The sequence below is a fragment of the Macrosteles quadrilineatus genome, unplaced genomic scaffold (assembly GCF_028750875.1).
Source record: "Macrosteles quadrilineatus isolate MER2022 unplaced genomic scaffold, UCM_ALF_1.0 Scaffold_1__1_contigs__length_201487025, whole genome shotgun sequence".
NCBI classification, from domain to species: domain Eukaryota; kingdom Metazoa; phylum Arthropoda; class Insecta; order Hemiptera; family Cicadellidae; genus Macrosteles; species Macrosteles quadrilineatus.
The window spans coordinates 182,713,277-182,734,576 of NW_026542594.1; the positions used below are offsets into that span (position 1 = coordinate 182,713,277).

General features: G+C 37.1%; 1 protein-coding gene across 2 annotated transcripts in view; it reads right to left on the minus strand.

The window, feature by feature from the left end:
• Positions 1–15,014, minus strand: part of LOC128991288 (TBC1 domain family member 9) — a 74,379-nt gene extending 59,365 nt beyond the window's left edge. For both annotated transcript variants that reach the window (XM_054414059.1, XM_054414049.1), the window contains exons 1-4: positions 14,884–15,014; positions 13,490–13,656; positions 7,074–7,244; positions 1,701–1,797 (exon numbers count right to left, since the gene is read on the minus strand). In XM_054414059.1, the coding sequence (XP_054270034.1) occupies positions 1,701–1,797; positions 7,074–7,244; positions 13,490–13,656; positions 14,884–14,927 (479 nt within the window). In that variant the 5' untranslated portion in view covers positions 14,928–15,014. The remainder of the gene's footprint in view (positions 1–1,700; positions 1,798–7,073; positions 7,245–13,489; positions 13,657–14,883) is intronic.
• Positions 15,015–21,300: the final 6,286 nt, after the last annotated feature.

The window sequence follows — 21,300 nt, forward strand, 5'->3', positions numbered from 1 at the left end:
CTTGTGGATATTCAGAGGTATTACACACATTATTTTGTTTGGATATTACCCTACCCTTTGCAAAACAAATGGACATTTAAGCTAAACTTTTTTTTAAGAGTTTAAACCTTTATCATCTGCAAACCTGATGGCCTGTGCTGCTACACAGGGTTAGTAAAAAATGTAGAGACCCCCTGTTATTTTTTCAACGGCCCATACTAGAAAAACTAAACTCGGCACACCTTTGTGGCATGTTATGAAGTAGGTACTTTTTGGGCATAGCCGCCACTTTGTGTACATCCCTAAAATGAGGGATTTTGGGGGAAACTCAAAAATTTCAAATACAAAGACCCATCGAGCGACCCCTGATTTTGAAGGTCCTGGTAAAAAAAACCAACAACGCAAACTAGAGGTCTCTATTTCAATCCAGTAAAAGATGGCAGCCAATTGAAATTCTCAGAAGTTAAATTTATCTTTCCAAGTCTGGAGACCCCCTGTAAATTTTATAACGGATCACACTAGGAAAACTAACATCTACACACCTTTTTGAAATTTAATGAAGTACTTTTTAAGCCTAATAGCCACTTGGTTCCCAAACCCAAAATGGGGGATTTTGGGGGAAACTCAAAAGTTTTAAAAGTTAAGACCCATTGAGTAAAAAATGGCAGCTGATTGAAATCTTTAGAAATCAGAAATAACTTGCAATTTTATATTCAATTGGCTGCCATTTTTTACTGGAGAGAGATAGCGACCTCGAGTTTGTGTTGTTAGTTTTCTTTTACCACGACCTTCAAAATGAAGGGTCACTCACTGGGGCTTAACTTTTACAATTTTTGAGTTTCCCCCAAAATCCCCCATTTTGGGTTTGGGAACCAAGTGGCTATTAGGTTTAAAAAGTACTTCGTTACATGTCAAAAAGGTGTGTAGATGTTAGTTTTCCTAGTGTGAGCCGTTACAAAATTTACAGGGGGTCTCCAGACTTGGAAAGCTGTAAGTTAAATTTAACTTCTGAGAATTTCAATTGGCTGCCATTTTTTACTGGATTGAGATAGAGACCTCTATAGTGTGTTCAAACAGCCGTGGCACCTGAGGGATTAGGAGATCCCAAGAGTTTCCATGGGGTATCCTAATCCGTCAGGTGCCACAGCTGTTTGAACAGAGTATAGTTTGCGTTGTTGGTTTTCTTTTACCAGGACCTTCAAAATGAGGGGTCACTCGATGGGTCTTTGTATTTGAAATTCTTGAGTTTCCCCCAAAATCCCACATGTTGGGGATGTACACCAAGTGGCGGTTATGTCCAAAAGGTACTTCATAACATGCCATGAAGGTGTGCCGAGTTTAGTTTTTGTAGTATGGACAGTTACAAAAATAAACGGGGGTCTTCACACTTTTTACTAACCCTGTATATTGATTTAAGTAAATTTAAATTTTTTACATGAAATATCATTTTATCAACAATTTTACATTGGTCTCTAACAATTTTTAATAACATACAGATTATTATGAGATTCTATTAATTTGTACTCTTAAAAGATTGGGATGGTTTTAATGTTTGCTTTTTTACTCACTTACGGAGCATAGGCATCAGATTTAAGCCAACAGTTCTAATTCTGCGGCTTTTAAAAATTATTTTTTTATCTTACAAAAAATGTTATCCCCTATTGATAAGATTACCGTACTGTATTAATATCTACATAGTCAAGATTATTTAAATAACTTACCTGCATGAATAATAACTAACTAGTTTATCTTCCACAGGTAAATTGAATGTCCGGCGAAATTTTGAGGAGGCATTCTTGAATGCTTTGGTTTCTTCGTCTGAAAAACAATTTTTGATTACACACTACAGAAAGAAGTTTTAAGTGAACTTATGCAGGTTAGTTATTGCAGCCTGGTTTATTTTCACTTTAGCATAATAACCTAGAGAAGTTAAAAATATATTTAAACCGCAAATACTTGTACCGCAGCAATAATTGTGGGAAAAAATAAATGAAAATAATAGGCCGATAGCAATTGTTTTACTTATAATATTATTAGTGAAAAGTCAATAGAGTAAAACCCCTCATATCCGACAATGACGGGACTGGGCCATGGTCGAAACGGCCAAAAGGTCGGATAAACAACAGCGTACCAGAACAATACGTGTCTGATGCACAAATTTTACATGAGAAAACACCTGCATTCCAGTCTAATACTAGACCAAAGAAAAATAAGCCAGTTGTTTATAAACAACTAAAATGTAAATCTAAACTACTGATATTGGCTGATAGCCATGGTCGAGGTCTGAGCAATCTTGTGCAGTGTAAAACTAACTTAAATGTGTCTGCAATGGTAAAACCGGGAGCACTATTAGCTGACGTTATAAAGGATGTTAAGGACCTTTCAAAAGATTTTAATAAAAATGACTTTATTCTGGTGATTGGTGGGACCAATGATGTGGAAACCCGAAGAATGGAGAGTCTGATGAGCGACTTTGATAATTTGCTGTTAGGTACCACAAACACAAACCTTGTTTTTGCCTCACTGCCTATGCGCCACGACAAACCGAGATTAGACAACAAAATCAGTGACATAAATGATAAGCTAATTGCAAAAATGAATTGCTCAAAGGGGAACAATAAACTGCTAGAACTTCATCTTCTGCCTCGTCACCTATACACGAACCATGGTCTACACTTCAACAAGAAGGGCAAAAGGAAGATTGCTGAAGAAATTCTAAAATCACTCCAGGACTGCTGCTTCAATCCATCCACAGTCAACAAACAGAAGATGAGACTACCCTCTGACGATGACCCTGTCATTGTTGTCGAAGCAGACATGAATGCCGCAATACACAAGCTAGGAGATGAAGAAGAGGTAGCTTTTGTTCACTGTATCTCTGCTGACGTTGACAGTGACAGGCACATGAGTGCAGGTGTAGCGACAGCATTTAAAAAACATTTCAAGAAACCCTTAACAACAGATTTTGTACACTCACACCTAACTTATCAAAAAATTAACAAAGTTTCAGTATATGGATTAGTAACCAAACCTAAATATTACAGTAAACCAGACATCAGGGATTATGACAAAGCTTTCGATTCTCTGGAACAGGACGTAAGACAGAAAGGCCAAAAGTTAATAGTTTGTTCACCAGCGGGCTGTGTCAGGGATAATGTTCCTGTCGAGCACATGGTAACCAGAATATGCCAGCTGCAACAAAGGACAAATGCCAAAGTGATCATAGTAGTGAATGATGAGAACTCTTCCAGAACTCTCCGAAGTGGGCTTTCTTACAATGATTTTGTAAATAAAATAAAACTTAACATCTTTAATGCCATGAACAAAACCGATGAGTCAGGAAGTGGTGCTTCAGCAGACATCACGGTCAACACAACTGAAGGTGTGACAACAACCTCTACTGACAAAATGTCTTTTGATAAAAGTAGTACCTGTAGTGTAAATACTAATGTAAATAGTAGTGATCTTCAAAAAAACTTAACGTCAGCAACCCAAGTGTATGTAACTTAGCTTTAGATAAACGTGTAAATAAGCCAAAACAATTAAAAAATGTAAAGTTTAATGTAAAATATAAAAAAAATATTCTAAAAAAATGTTTGTTAACTCACTTAAATATTCAGGGATCAAGTTTAAGTAAATTTGTTGTCTTTAAAGTTACTTTAGATCATTTAAAACTTGAACCAGAAATTGTTTGTTTGTCAGAACATTGGATGGATACAAATGATGTTCACTTGCCTAACTGTTTTTCCTCCTATAAGCTAGCCTCAGTTTACCACAGAAATGTAAAAAGTAGGGGAGGGGTATGTATTTTTGCAAAAAATAATATCACTTTTAAAGAAAGGAAAGATATTGATTCTATGGCAATTGAAGAAGCTTTTGAATGCACTGCTATTGAAACAATGAGTAATGAAAAGTCAACCAAAACAATATACATTGTAATTTACAGGACTCCGAATGACCAAAACCTAAAGATTTTTTTCTCAAGCTTTGAAAAACTATTACAGCACCTTGAGGCAGAACAACATTTGTGTCCAATATACATAAGTGGGGATTTTAATATAGACATGCAAATTGATGATGAAAAATGTGTTAGGTTTAAAACTTTGTTTCAGTCTTTTGGGTACAATGCCATGATCAAGGAGTATACTCGAATAACACCAACTACAGCCACTTGTATTGATAATGTAATTTCAAATGTAAATAGTATTGATAAGGTTTGTGAAGTAGTGGACTTTGGGATATCTGACCACTTAGGTCAGGTAATTTGTCAAAGAAATGAAATAAGGCCTAACCAATGTAAAAAATACTTGTCGAAGCGGGTCATAAAGAAGGAAAACGTTCTTGGTATGTTAAACGGTCTGATTGAAGAGAACTGGACTAATTGCATGTCAAACCTTAGTTCTAATGGTAGTTTCAATAATTTCTTTGGAATATTCTATGATTCTTTTTTGAATAATTGCCCAATTAAACAGAAATCTCTGTCAACAAATGGGAGAAATAATCAATGGGTAACAAAAGGTATTAGAATATCCAGTAAAAGAAAATGGGAGCTTTATAAAATTTCTAGAAATAATACAAATCCTGTTTTCTTAGAATACTTTAAAAATTACAAGAAGGTTTTTAAGAAAGTAATTTGGGCAGCCAAAATGAGGTACAACTTAAATTTGTTAGAGAATAGTGATAATGTAGGTAAAACAACATGGAGCATTGTAAAGAGAGAAATTGGTACAAATTGTAAAACAGAACAACCTTGTCTAGGAATCAAAATTAATGGGGAGGTTATTGACGATCCTATAAAAGTAGCTGATTGCATGAACCATCACTTCATTGGTGTAGCAAATAAGTTTCAGTCCCAGGTTTCGGTGGCAGATTCAATAGCCAAAGCAAAAATGGCAACTCTAAATGTCCCACATGCATTTGAATTTAAGATTGTCTCTGAATCCGATGTTATCTCCTGCATCAATCGATTAAAGAATAAAAGTTCAACTGGCTGGGATGAAATTCCTACAAATGTAATAAAATCATTGGCTTCTTCAATTATAAAACCACTCACTCATTCTATCAACATTTCACTGCTGACAGGAGTCTTCCCCGACAAATTGAAGTATGCTCAAATTATACCTATATTTAAAAAGGGGGACTCGGAAGAAATTTCAAACTACCGACCAGTGGCTCTCTTACCTGTGTTTTCAAAAATATTTGAAGAGGTTGTTCTCTCACAAATTGTTCCATTTCTTGAATCAAACAATTTATTGAACAAGAATCAATTTGGTTTTCGGAGGGAGAGAAGCACGTCTGATGCAATAGTCAATCTAGTTTCTGAGGCAGTGGAGGCCTTGGACGGATCACAGAGAACCTTTGGTGTTTTCTGTGATTTGTCTAAGGCCTTTGATTGTGTCAGGCATGACATTCTCTTGGAGAAATTGAGATTGTATGGGATATCTGGATCATCTTTTTCGTGGTTTTCTAGTTACATCACTAACAGATATCAGCAGGTTGTCATCAAAGATAAATCCGGTGTCAAACATTTTTCTGAATGGAGCTCAGTAACCCATGGTGTTCCGCAGGGATCTAAATTGGGGCCTCTTCTGTTCATCCTCTACATCAATGACTTGTCTTTTTCAATTTCTTCCAAAATTATTCAATTCGCTGATGACACAACAATGCTAGTAAGAGCACCTTCTATTTTTTCTGCAACTAACATTGCATCCCGAGATTTAGATTCCATGATAACTTGGTTTGCACAAAACGGACTACATCTAAACTGTTCCAAAACTCATCTTCTTCATTTCCATAATCCACAACTGAAGGTAGGTGAGATAACAATCAAACTAAAATCAGGTGATTCCATAAAATCTTCTGCAAATACTAAATTCCTGGGTGTAAACATAAATGAAAATCTAAAATGGTCTGATCATCAAATACAAATTAGCTTGTCTCTAGCAAAAGCACTGTTTGGTCTAAGGGTGGTTTATAAGTCTTCGGGTTTGCATGCAGCTCTTGCTGTGTATCATTCTTATTTTATGTCTAGGTCTTCCTATGGTATTATCTCATGGGGCAGCTCCCCCATTACCAAGAATATTTTTATCTTACAAAAAATTGCCGTTAGAATTTTAGCTGATACCAGACCACGTTCCTCTTGCCGCCCCCTTTTTATTCAGATGAAACTCTTGACAATTTATGCAGTTTATATTTTTCAACTGTGCATCTTTGTAAAAAGAAATTATAAGGAATTTATGTTGAAAAATTACACTCATCAATATAACACCCGACACAGGAATGATCTTCAATATCCTGTGCATAGAACAGCTCTGTATGAAGGATCGCCATGGTACATGGGTAGGAAAATTTACAATAACCTCCCAGATCAAATTAAAACTGAAGAAAATATGTCATCCTTTAAAAGAAAACTAAAATCTTATCTCATTCTCTTGTGTCCTTATTCCCTAGATGATTTTATAAAAACTTAGCTTTAGGTTTTATGGATTGATAAAAACAAAGAATTTAGCATAAGGTATTATTAGATTGTAAAGTGGTATTGACATGTCATATGTTTATATGTGAAAATCACAATCTTGTAAACTTATGTGACGAATAAACATTTCATTTCATTTCATTTCATTTATCGGGAGGAGCATAACCTCCAGTTTCCGTGACATTGGAAATTGTTCCCCGCGACCGTGACAACTACCAAGAGCGTAACTTGCAGTCTCCGCGACTTCGGTAATCGTCTCCCGCGACTGCAAAAACACCTGTTATCGGCGTCAATGGTGATTGTCTGCCGCAATTATGGCAACATCCGCGATCAGCCTTTCGGGCAAGCGATCGCCCTCGGCATTATCGCCCAGGACATGAAACAAGTAGACGGTCGGACACTAGACCTGATATCCCGAGGAGTCAGTTATTCCGAGGTCAGATATGAGGGGTTCTACTGTATATAGATTGTATTTTGAGAGAATCATTTAGACTAAACAATATTTGTCCATGCATGATTGTAAAATCATACTATTTATAGTGGTGATTGCGAATAAGGAATTGAATTTTGAAAGAAGAGAGAAAAATTTGTGACAGTTCTGACAAAATTTGCTACACACCTTCGAATGCAATTGCTTCATTTTGGTGGTTGGCGATCATGGAGTTGATCTTGCAGCATACAAACTCTGTGACGTCCTCCTCCTTCTCAAACGAAGACAAACAGTCGAGATTCTCTTGCAGCCATTCCCAGTCCTTCTGTATCTCGGCCAGAGTAAGTGAACAGGCGATTACTAAAACATAAATTAAATAGTTAAAACAAAAAAATCGAGTTTCTAATTACTATCCAAATGTTTTAAAACTTATAATACAGGGTGGTGCAGAGAAACGGGAAATTTTAAAATAATCATAATAATCCAAGAAAATTGTACAAAAAATCCTTGATGGTGAAAATGTGTTGGTCAATTGTGGAAAATACATAAGAAATGTTGGAAATAGGAATAAAGTTAAAAATCACATCAGTTAAGTGCTGTCTTTAGGGCCTATTCGTTCAATTGATTTTGAAGACTTAGCATCGTGCTACGCAATGTGTCCTCTGGGATGTTGGTGACATGTTCTTCGATCTGAGTCTTGAGCTCAATAAGATTTCTTGGCCTAGTCAGGTACACAACGCTCTTTAGATGTCCCCATAGAAAGAAGTCGCACACTGAGAAGTCTGGAGACCTTGGAGGCCAAACGACGTTAGCGTTCCTTGAAATTATGCACTCCACAAAAAAACTTCTCCATGCAGCCATTGACAGATTTACAGTGTGTGAGGTGGCTCCGTCTTGTTGAAACCAGGTTTGCTGGATTTCAATATCTGGAAAAGTATGAAGCCGTGGAGCAAAAAAATTTCTCCAGCATATGAAAGTAACGTTGAGATATGACGGTTACAGTGGAGCCATCTTCATCCTAAAAAAAGTAAGGTCCAATCACACCAAGACTATCCACTGCACACCATACAGTAACTTTGGGACTGAGTAACGAACGTTGATGAAGTTCAGTGGGATTTTGTTCTGCTTATTGACATGTCCATTTAAATGAAAGTGACAGACATCCAAACATTTGCAGCTGATGCACTGTCACCATTTTTGTAATACGCTCTCACGGTGACTGCACTCTCCGCACCACTCCACTGCTCCATCTCAACTAAATATCCATTACTACTTGGCGTCATGACTTCAGTTTCACATTCCTACAAGACATACAGGTGTACCAACAACGGATTCAAAATTTCCCGTTTCTTTGCGCCACCCTGTATTACTTGCACCACAGAGAAGTAAGGTACAGAGGACACATGTTGATGGGACAACCGTGCGCTTTCAGCTCCGGTATGTTGTGCCGGAAAAATACTTGTGACAAGCAAGGAAGGGCCAAAACGGCAGGCACTGTGCAGGAATTCCTATCGCACAGGACACATGGTCTTCCTCCACTATGAGCGTTGTAGTACATGAGGGCGAGAGGGAGGTGTTGGCCTAGACACCACTTAAGTGTACCATGGAATGTATCCTCTGTTCCTTACTTCTATGTTTGTACACTGATAATAGTAACTATGAACTAAATAATAACGAATCAAAATTGTATGCCAGTTCAGATTTTATACATAAATTTGCATCACACTTCAACAAAATAAATAAATTAGCCTCGGCTTTTTTATAAGACAACTCAAAACCGATGTTTCCAGGTGATATAGATACGAGTTTACAACACTCCAAAGCACATAACTTTTTTCAACAGTTTTACTGTGTCTACAACAGAAATTTTGTTTTCCACAAGAAATCGGAAACAAATTGTTCCAGTTCTGGTTTTAAACATTTTGTTGTGAGCTGGGGTTTAAACGCGGTTTTACCTGTTCTGCTGTTTCAAAGTGGTCATGTAAACATAAAGGTTTTCATTCGTTGTGAGAAAATTATAAAAATAAATAATATCTTAGATTACAGAACTTTAGGGTCGATTTAGGTAGTAAAATGATTCCATAGATTAATGATTTATTTTGGATATCAATAATATTTTATTAAATATTACAATGACGTGCTAAAAGTCCCCCCCTACTATGAATCAATTTGAGTACAACACCATGAGAATGTTTTTGGGCAGCAAAAGCACTGTACAAAAAATACCTAACCTACTTAGACAACCTACTCTAAACAAAATTCATCCTTATTCAGAATACTGCTGCATTATCCAGTCTTTTTAACTTTAAGAAGCATGCCTAAAATTTCTGATAGGCTAATCAAACTGCAACAACGTTCATCCGAGCAAATCATCATCACAAATTCCATTTATAATTTCTTACATTCCATTAAAACTGGATTAAACAAATTTTGTTTGCCACTGTACGGCTTACTTGTCAGGTCATAGTGATAAAAACTCAAGGACGAAATCCAGAAAATATACCTCGGTTGAAATTTAAATTAAGTAATTTCGATCAAACGTCCTGAAGGCCTTGCATGCATATTTTTCTTTAAAAACTGAATATTTAAAAAAAATTTCCTATTTGAACCACATTTACTGCATCCAGACAATATAAAGTCACAATGCAACCTGGAACTTGACCGACTTATCAGTTTTTGATAAGCTTATCAACTGTCCATACACTGTTTTGCAGCAGTTAGTTTGAATTAAACAACAATAATAAAGATACAAGTTGACACTATTATATGGCCTAGAATGAGCTTTCATTTAGACAAACCTTAATACTATACTTTTCTTTTTTTATATATTGTAGGATATTAAAAAGAACAACCTTGTTGAAATTAATTTTACCAAGTCTTTTTGATATCCATGCACTAGTAGATTCTCTTTTGCCTGTTTATTTAACATATATTATCAACAGAGAACTTAACAGGTCAGGGCCAAAAATGATAACCAGTTGTTTTTGGTTCTTATTATGTGTAGGCTGTCAATATACAATATTATTTTTTCTATGAAAACATTGATTGTAGTAATAACGTGAGCACTTACTCACTTACTGCCATTCAGATAAATTATTCACAAATTCAATGCACTGATTCAATAAAATTGCTGTTAACACGTTCGCTGCTGAGCGCTAGATGCCGGGACGGCGCCAGTTGCTGAACTAACGCTCGGCCGCTGCGTGACATTGCCACCGATACACTGAATTTCAGTAAAAACAACAGTAGTTATACTGGATGGCAATGTTCTGCAATAAAACTGGCTTTGGATATAGTACTAAGTGATTCTGATAGATAGCAGCACTACCCAGGTTACAGTCAGTAAAGTAGTGTCGCTATCTAGCAGGAAAGAGGTAAAACAAAGCCCTGTTCCAAACGACCCTGGTGGTGATTTGGGAAACTATATTTTTTATTGTCAGAAAAGTACGTCCGTACGAGCTGCAAAGAAATATAGAACGCTTGTGACGTGCTGGCTTATCCATAGCAACGTTAAACAACAATGAACGGTGACGTTCTGGAACGTTCTTAGCTCCTGGCGCCGTGGCCCGGCTGACGTTCCGGAACGTCCGTAGCAGCGAACGTGTTAAAGAGATATTATATTACAGACTGTTTAAAAAAGTTCACAACCAGCACATGAATTTTCTTCCTCACTAAAACACAATTTTTTGACTGACATGAATTACCGGTACATTCACATTTTAGCAATAATAGTGCATACCCATGAACAAACTCTTAAGGTTTATTTTGTTTTTAAATATTACAGTGATAGTTAAACCTGTAAATCAGTTCCTTATGTCATATATTTAGATTAGGCCTATATTAATTCTATTAACACAACAGAATATGTATGTTTTTTAAACCCCAAGTTAAGAATGATTGTTAATTTGTTTACTTTCATACAGTAGCCTACGTCCTTTACTAGGGGGATTTTGTCAATACAGGAAGTTCATTCAGGTTCATTTCTTTAGCCGATATCTTTTATTTAAGTATGTGCTTCTGCAGCTAAAATTTAGCTTAGAACTACTAGGTCACAACGTTATCGCATAGGTCTAACAAATATATGTAGGTATCAGTGATTAATGGGATTTGAACCCAGGATTCTGAAACAGAAGTCCTGATGCACTCTAAGGCCTACCGCACACGATCGAGACTTTTTGTCGGCCGACTTTTTAGTCGTAGTCGGGAGTCAAAGTCGGCCCCATAGTGGTAAATCTGAGCGTGCACACGGGCCGACCGCAGCAAGACAGTCGGAAGACTGTCTGCAGACAGTCGGGGCAGTTTGGTGCTAACCGATTTTTCGCCGACTGCTCCCCGACTCAACTGTCGTGTCTTATTGATAAAGGCATGGAGATAAGTTTGATCGCGCACACTGACGACTAAAAAGTCTGTCTGTCTGACAGTCGAGTGCATTGTTATCATGTGTCAAAATCAAATCAAATCAAAATATCCTTTATTCATGTAAGTACAATTATTATTACATGAATAATATAATATATTATATATATACACACTTGTGAGTGTGTATTATTATTGTTATTATGATAAGTATTACTATTTGTGTGTTATTGTTATTATTATGGCTTCGACAACCACCAGTGCAAGTGTTTTGAGGGACGAGAAAGTTGATAAACTTATCGATGAAGTTGAGGCACGGTCCCCTCTTTATAAAAAGACTTTGAAAGAGTATTTGGTCATAGTAAAAAATACCCCCGCTGTAGCTAACCTGCAGACTAAGTGAATTCCCATTTGCCTGATTTAATTTTTTATTTAATCTATTTCAATAAAATTAGGATAAATGAGTACCTAGGTTTGTTGCTACAGGGAGGGTATTCAGGGTGTGTTTTAGTGAAACATTAATAGCTGAGTATAAAATAAATATATTTGCCAAGTTTTATGAAAATACATCCATAAACAAGCAAACTACAACAGTTTACTTGTTCTACATATATAACATGAAAATTTTAACTTTAAATATTTTGGAATTTTCTTGTAATCATTATGATAACAATTAGCATGCTAAATTATTTCTTTTCAAGCTCTGCAAATTTAGATGCAAAATTAGCTATGCAAAATTAGCTAGGGTATGCAAAATTAGCTCTGCAAAATGGGAAACCCCCATTTTTACCCGATAAACCCCCGTTCCCATAGTCATGCTGGTTTGCAAACTCATTCGAATAAAATACATGTAGATTTACACGTTTGTACCAAATTTCATCAAAATCGGATAATTTTTTTTCGAGTTATCGTGCTAACGGACAAATATATATATATATATATGTGTGTGTGTGAATTTGAACGGATGGTGCTTTTGGCCTCTGCGGACATCAAACCGAAAAGGTAAATCGGTCCCAGGACCAGGTCTCACCATGAGACCTACGGTTACAGCTTATTCCCTAAAAGTTATGGGATGAGGTATTTGAAGCCGGGGTTTTAATAATTGGCTAAAATAATCAACACTCATTCATGAGTACATGGAAAAATTTGTCCGGATATTTCCTCAAATCCGAGTATAGAGGTAAATCTGGCCTTTCAAGGTTCTCGGACTATAAAATTGGATACACCCAGTATTTTCTCTTAAGTTTTCTTAAGTCTTAAGTTTTCAAGGTTCTCGGACTATAAAATTGGATACACCCAGTATTTTCTCTTAAGTTTTCTTGCACAAAATCTTATCAGTAACGCACATATGACAGCGGTTTCTGTCATATACATCCTTTTGACACTCGAAAGACAGAAAAAAGAAAGAAACAGTCGTGCCATAGTCAACGACCAATCAGTCTTGACGACTTTTCGATTGTCCACCCGACTCCAGCCAGACAGATGGCCAACAGTCGGCCGACAAAAAGTCTCTCGTGTGCGGTAGGCCTAACCGATATTTCCACATGCTCTTATACAATAAATCATGACAGCCTGTTAAGAGGTGTACCTTTAGCCAAAACAATTTAATGAGACAGAGATAAAAATTTATGTTTTGATTGACGTGTTTGTAACTTGGGCAAAACGAGCTAGGGGAATTTACGTAATTCACAATGTATTGTTTTTATTAAATTACCTTAGGCTACCTAACCTACTTTTAATTGAAGGTTTTAGTAAATTATTTAAGCCATTAAGTATTTTGGAGGGTTAACTTGTTTGGTAGGCTATGTAGGCTACCTATTGATATACATTTGTACACAGGCAGATTATACTTTTTTGCCACACTACACTGTTTTTCTGGACTTTTCTCGCAAGGATCTATTCCGGAAAACAGCTTTTTGCCGCACGCATAATCAAATGGGATTTTATTACAAACTACATCACTGTAATGAATTTTTACCGGACGCCAGCTGATTATAATTGGCAATGAGTTGTTACAAACAAAAACACAACCTCTCTTAGAAATTATAAGTAGCCTAGGTAACTTAGTGATTGTTAAGACCTTTAGTTGGAAGGATTAAAAAACGGATTTGTATTTTTTTTATTGTTAAGTTAGTTCAGAATAGGTAAGTAGCATGGCAAAAAATATTGTAGCCTATGTTTAACTTACTCGTCCAACATTTTTTTACCAATCTTTTATGGAACTTTTAACGTAATATACTATTACTTACAGTAGTAGACTTCAGAAGTGGGGGTCTGATGTAGTATGCGGTATGGAGGTGGTTTTGTATCAAACACAGAATCTATTGTCCCCACAAAGAGAGATGTGATGCTTGATGTTTTCCCATGGCCTTTACGACGCTGGAGAACGAAATATAGACTGGCTTGTTCAGTCGTCCTGTAAAATAGAAGTAGGCTATTGTAGCTCCTTAGTTATGGTCTGTCGGAAACAACACAATTAATGATGAAATTTCAGTACGGTAGCTGGAGAGCCCATTAAAGTTAAAGCACAGAAAAAATAGGTAGGCTACTACTATAACCCAGAATGGTGTGTGGTAAATAGGCTGATGGCGCCTACGAATTGACAGGCAAAGCTCTCTCAAATTACTTAATGATTTTTACCATGCGGTTGGCATTCTGGGTTGTAAGGCCTAGTATGTTTTCTGTGGTTAAAGGCTGTTCTAAGGCTTGGGCCCCCTTCAGCCTAGGATAAGAAGGAAGTTAGGAGTTCTGAGTTAATAAGTTGAGTTCTGAGTTCTGGCCCGAAAATAAACATTATTTAACATTGCTTAAATGGAACTGCCAAATCATATGTTCAATGCTATTAGTAAGTAGGATTCGGGCCAACAACGTCATTTTGTTTATGTTTATGATCCATACCAGTATTTTTCTAGTAATCCTGATTTTACCTAAATGTAATTTAAGTTATTTTAAAACGTTTTTAGGCTAATTAGTCATCATAAGCATGGGCATTCACCCTTAGACGTTGTTTTACACTGTCTTGCTCAAGTAACAGACCCAATTTTTGTCTATGCAATCATATGATTTGCGGTCATATTCGAATATTCTTTGGCTTCCATCGTTGACCCTATGGTAGATGGAAAATATAAGCCTGGACATGGTGGACGGGCAGCAGACGGCACAAAAATTTACCCTAATAGGCCTATATAGGCCACTGGTAGCTAATAAGGAATATCCAAACATTGTTGTCTAAGTATATACAGTAGATTACCTAATAAGTTATAGTTTTGCTGCCTTCTAAATAGCCTGAGTTAACTTAGTAGTCTGTTTAAGATATGAAGAATCACACATTTTTCTGCCCCGCAATGAGCAATCTCAGCCCGGTTGAAAACTATCTAATAGGCTTATCAACCAACTCCAGTATGGTAGCTTTAGTATTCATGAGATAAGAAAAAAATTAAAGAAAGACTGAAACTTGCTTATAAGTGTTACATTATTAGGCTATTATAACCAAGAAACTAGGCCTAAAAGCTATGGAGAGATAACAAACCTATTTTCCCTAACGATATTATATGTGGTTGATATTATTATTTCAAATACAGTCTATTTCAGTCTAAAATTAGCTATTCCCGTTATTAAACAAAAGTAAAAATGTTTTCCTTACCAGAATGCATTGGCAATCAGAACTTCTTTAGGTTTTACCCACATCTTACTAGGCTCTTAAAAATTAGAAAATAATAACTATACACTACATTTTCATTATAGGCCCTAGTTAAATTTTAACAATTAAGTTAATTAAAAATCAATCATACAGAACTTTCGAAGATTATTACGATGGAAAATACACAAATAAATCTAAATCTAAATCTGACGTGACTTCGGATAGACAGAAATTCACAGCACACATCAACAAAACAAAAAGGTTTGTTTCACTTTCACAGCTGTTCTGTCGTTTCAAAAGTTGTTATGCATACAAACATATGGTAATGGTTCATTCAGTTCGTTGAGTGAAAGGAGACATTTAGTATTTTGTATCATTGGTTATACAACACTTAAGTTATTATCTGATAATGATTATAATGTATAACAATTTGTTTCATTAGTATTTTGTATTATTTTGTATTTTATGAGCTATGAATAAATTTTTGGCATACTAATACTGCTCTTATATCATCTGAACCCCTTAAACTTTGAATAAATAAGACACAAAAATAACTCCTAACGAAAACCAAATAATACATAGACCTATATTCATCATATTAGAGGCTGCCACAATTCTTTTTATACCGCATCACTATTTCCACATGGTATAGTGTATAGCTTAAAATATTTTGCAGTTTATGTTCTTAAAACCTGGTTGATTTTTTACAAGTGATAATAATGATAATGATTACAGATAGTCGAATCGTGGTTGGCCTTTTACCTATGGGAGCGTCAGTGGCGTCACTAAGCCACTAAGCCAATGTGGGCTTTTCTCGCCCAGTAAATCAATAATGTCAATACTAATTCTTTATCAATAAATACCCAGAGAAATAATTCCAAGGTTAACGCCAGGGGTTGGGTCTTGCCCTTCCCACTCTTCTCTGGAATATATTTGTAAACTTGAATGCCAATAGAAGAAAGCGGCTTTGAACATCAATTCTTTGAAGCATCTGACTATTGTCTGGGCAGCCGCTGAGTGGTTATAGTGCTCGCATGAATATCAATAGATTGTTGGTTTGATCGAGAGAAAAGTCTTATTTAGCTTTTTAAGGTTCTAAACTTGACCCAGCTGTCCCTGATCGTTGGACTTTATAAAAAAACTAGCTGTAACCCGCGGGCTTTGCCCCGTTTAACTTCTTAATTTTTAGGATTATCTCGTTCGCATGGCTCAATCAAGTCCTGGTTGAAGTTTGTTCGCTACGCTCACTCACCTTTAGGTTGGAGCTCGTTCGCTGCGCTCACTTGCCTTCAGGTTAGCTCGTTCGCTACGCTAACTCGCCTCCAGGTTGAAGTTCGTTCGCTACGCTCACTCACCTTTTGGTTGCAAATTAGCTGTTGTCATAAATGTAAAAGAAATAATAGTGCTGCACCCTGTTGGTAATCCTTGTAACTTTAATGCTATTGAACATCATAGAACAGAACCAACTTGTTTAATTGAAACAGCTGTTAAGATTCAATAATTCCATTTCTCATAAGGTTAACATGGGAAACTCCAGAGCCACTGGGGCGGAGCCAGAAAGGATTTTTGAAATATGAATATGCCTATATGTTAATCGGGAATGTGAACTATCATCATGCCAAATTTCAGCCCAATCCGACCAGTATTTTTCGCGTTCACTTGTCACAAACATACATCCATACATCCAAACTTTCTCATTTATTGAGCGGAGCGAGCGAAGCTCTTATACGTCGACTTTTATGCATTCCGTAATACGCAAACTCCTCCTAGACGGCTGAATCAATCGTTTTCAAATTTTGCATGGTGATAAAGACCATATCGGTGAGTGCCAACATCTATATGGCGTTAAAAAAGTCTCTCAGGAATCCGCCCCACTGGGTCTCAAAGTTTCAATGTAATCCTTATGGAAGCAGCATTTGACACATAAACAAAGACATATGATCAGCTGTTGACTTTTGAATGCTGTAGATAAATAAATAGCTGATAGCATTATTCCACAGATATTAGAACACAAACGGTGGTATGGATCATAAATATAATCAAACTAGCTGTAACCCGCGGGCTTTGCCCCGTTTAACTTCTTAATTTTCAAGATTATCTCGTTCGCATGGCTCCATCACGTCCTGGTTGAAGTTTGTTCGCTACGCACTCACCTTTAGGTTGGAGCTCGTTCGCTACGCTCACTCACCTTTAGGTTGGAGCTCGTTCGCTGCGCTCACTTGCCTTCAGGTTAGCTCGTTCGCTACGCTACCTCGCCTCAAGGTTGAAGTTCGTTCGCTACGCTCACTCACCTTTTGGTTGCAAATTAGCTGTGGTCATAAATGTAAAAGAAATAATAGTGCTGCACCCTGTTGGTAATCCTTGTAACTTTAATGCTATTGAACATCATAGAACAGAACCAACTTGTTTAATTGAAACAGCTGTAAAGATTCAATAACTCCATTTCTCATAAGGTTGACATGGGAAACTCCAGAGCCACTGGGGCGGAGCCCGAAAGGATTTTTGAAATAAGAATATGCCTATATGTTAATCGGGAATGTGAGCTATCATCATGCCAAATTTCAGCCCAATCCGACCAGTATTTTTCGCGTTCACTTGTCACAAACATACATCCATACATCCATACATCCAAACTTTCTCATTTATAATATTAGTAGGATGACGACACTAGCTTGAGGTCCGTGACGTAGGAAGTGGTGAAGGAAGTAGTCAAGGTGAGCTGTCCAGAGTGTGGAAACTGTTTATGACGATTAGATTTAGGTATCTGCATTCCTAAAATTCTATGGGAGGGAGGTAAACGGGTCCGCGACGTAGGAAGTGGTGAAGGAAGTAGTCAAGGCGAGCTGTCCGGAGTGTGGGAACTGTTCATAACAATTAGATTGAGGTATCTGCAATCTTAAAATGCTATTGGAATGGAAGGAAACAGGTCCGCGATGTACGAAGTGGTGAAGGAAGAAGTCAAGGCGAGCTGTCTGGAGTGTGGGATCTGTTTATGACCAATAAATTAAAGTATTTGCATTCCACTAATGCTAAGGGAAGGGAGGTAGACAGGTCCGTGACGTAGGAAGTGATGAAGGAAGCAGTAAAGGCGAGTTTTTCGGAGTGTGGGAACTGTTTATGACGATTAGATTAAGGTATCTGCAATCCTAAAATGCTATGGAGAGGGAGGGAAACGGGTCCGTGACGTAGGAAGTGGTGAAGGAAGTAGTCAAGGCGAGCTGTCCGGAGTGTGGGAACTGTTTATGACGATTAGATTAAGGTTTCTGCATTCCTAAAATGCTATGGAAAGGGAGGGAAACAGGTCCGCGACGTAGGAAGTGGTGAAGGAAGTAGTAAAGGCGAGCTGTTCGGGGTATGGGATCTGTTTATGACCATTAGATTAAGGTATTTGTAATCCTAAAATGCTATTGGAAGGGAGGAAAACAGGTCCGCGACGTAGGAAGTGTTAAAGGAAATAGTCAAGACGAGCTGTCCGGAGTGTGGAAACTATTTATGACTGTGAGATTAAGGTATCTACAATCCTAAAAAGCTATGGGACGGGAGGAAAACAGGTCTGCGATGTACGAAGTTGTGATGGAAGTAGACAAGGCGAGCTGTCCGGAGTGTGGGATCTGTTTATGACCAATAGATTAAGGTATTTGCATTCCATTAATGCTAAGGGAAGAGAGGTAAACAGGTCCGTGACGTAGGAAGTGATGAAGGAAGCAGTAAAGGCGAGTTTTTCGGAGTGTTGGAACTGTTTATGACGATTAGATTAAGGGTTCTGCAATCCTAAAATGCTATGGAGAGGGAGGGAAACAGGTCCGTGACGTAGGAAGTGGTGAAGGAAGTAGTAAAGGCGAGCTGTCCGGAGTGTGGGATCTGTTTATAACCAATAGATTAAGGTATTTGCATTCCATTAATGCTAAGGTAAGGGAGGTAAACAGGTTCGTGGCGTAGGATGTTGATAAAGGAAGCAGTAAAGGCGAGTTTTTCGGAGTGTGGGAACTGTTTATGACGATTAGATTAAGGTATCTTAGTTTCTACAATCTTAAAATTCTTTTGGAAGAGAGAGAAACAGGTCTGCGACGTAAGAAGAGGTGAAGGAAGTAGTAAGGTGAGCAGTGTGGAGTTTGGGAACTGGAAACCGTGTGTAGCAGTTGGATTTATGTATCTGCAATGCTGAAATGCTATGAGAAGGGATGGAAGCATGCCCACTACATAAAAAATGGTAAAGAAGTAGTAAAGGCTAGCAGTGCGGGGTGTGGGCAATGTTTGTGGCAATTAGCTTAACGTATCTAAAATACTAAAATGCTATGGAAAGTGATGAAAACAGGTACACGATGTAGGAAGTGGCTTAGGAAGTAGTAAAGTATGAACATATTGTGAGAACCGTCTTTGGCAGTTAGATAAATGTATCCTCAATCCTAAAATGCTATGAGAAGGGAAGGAAACAGGCCCCACGACGTAGGAAGTGGTGAAGGAAGTAGTAAATGCTGGCAGTGCAGAGTGTGTGAACTGTCTTTGGCAATTACATTAATGTATCTGCAATCCTAAAATGCTATTGGAAGAGAGGGAAACTGGTCCACGACGAAGGGGGTGGTGAAGGAAGTAGTAAAGGTGGGCAGTGTTGAGTGTGGGAATGGATTACTGCAATGCTAAAATGCTATGGGAAGAGACTGTAGACTGTAGGTTAAAATGATTATGAAGCACGAATCGTTAGATATTTCGATACGTATTCAATCGTTTACAATAGAAATTTACAACTGAGTTGACAACGGCTGATTTTTTCGGGAGTGTTGCACGACGTCCAAGTGCCACGACGTCCAATAATATTTTTTCAGTGCCACGACGTCCAAAACATAATTTTTGAGTTGTTGCACGACGTCCAAGTGCCACGATGTCCAAAAGTACAGTAACTGCCAAAAATATGGTCTTTCTACAAGCTTTGGACGTCGTGGCACTTGGACGTCGTGAAACAGCGCACTATAGGATTGTAAAAAAGTATCATTTGCACCACGTCCAAAGCCTCTGCCAGTTGCACGACGTCCAAGTGCCACGACGTCCAATCAATATTTGACTGTTGCATGACGTCCAAGTGCCACGACGTCCAAAGTGCCTGCACACTGTGAACACTCTTTGCCGACCTCAGTGCATACAGTTCGCATTGCAATTATTGAAGGCAACTAGGCCTAGTCAACTGTTTGAAAGTTGTCAACCGCTTCGTCTTCGATTAATGTTTAAATTATTTAATATTCAATGGTTCTAATTGAACTAATTATTGCATTAGCTTAAATTTTTTATATGTAAAATAAATACTATGTCACCGTAAAATGTAATGATGCAGTATTTCTGTTGTTATGATTGCATAATTGATTTCTACAAAATAGAGCTATGTCATAGAAAAGAGATAAATAAATGACTACACTATTCACTATATTGTATGATTAATACAATAAATTAATCACTAGCCCAAAAGTAAATATGGTAGGTTTAATGTGAGTAGTGGTAGAATTCTAAGTACTGCAGTAGGGTAGAATTAATTGTCGTACTATATCAATTTGGTAGCGAATTTACTCGTAAGATAAAATGTATGCACAGTTTTATAACAGCTGTAAGACTTCCTATTTAAGTACCGGTATCGTTGAAATTGCATAACTTCCATTGAACAGAAATGAGATAAGTAGATATTGATACACAGATATATGAATTTTCATACACTTATAATATGACGAATTCAAAAAAGGTTTATCCGTCAAATGTGCTAAATATTATGTGAACTATCACTTATCAACTTTTTAAGCTATAATGGTGTTACTACAATGGTTAAAATTGTTTCCTGTGAAACATGTATTTTTTAAACTAAAAGAAGGTTTTCTTTTAGTACAAACCTTGCTCTATTAGTGTATACGAAAAATAATTTCACTATTTTACGAGATCAATGTTTGACAACAAATGGTTGAAGCAGATATTCAGAGAGTGTCCCCAGCTGATGCAGTAATAAAAACGTATTTTAGCCATAGCATAGACAATATATCCTACTATCCTACTAATATTATAAATGAGAAAGTTTAGATGTATGGATGTATGGATGTATGGATGTATGTTTGTGACAAGTGAACGCGAAAAATACTGGTCGGATTGGGCTGAAATTTGGCATGATGATAGCTCACATTCCCGATTAACATATAGGCATATTCTTATTTCAAAAATCCTTTCGGGCTCCGCCCCAGTGGCTCTGGAGTTTCCCATGTTAACCTTATGAGAAATGAAATTATTGAATCTTAACAGCTGTTTCAATTAAACAAGTTGGTTCTGTTCTGTGATGTTCAATAGCATTAAAGTTACAAAAATTACCAACAGGGTGCAGCACTATTATTTCTTTTACATTTATGACAACAGCTAATTTGCAACCAAAAGGTGAGTGAGCGTAGCGAACGA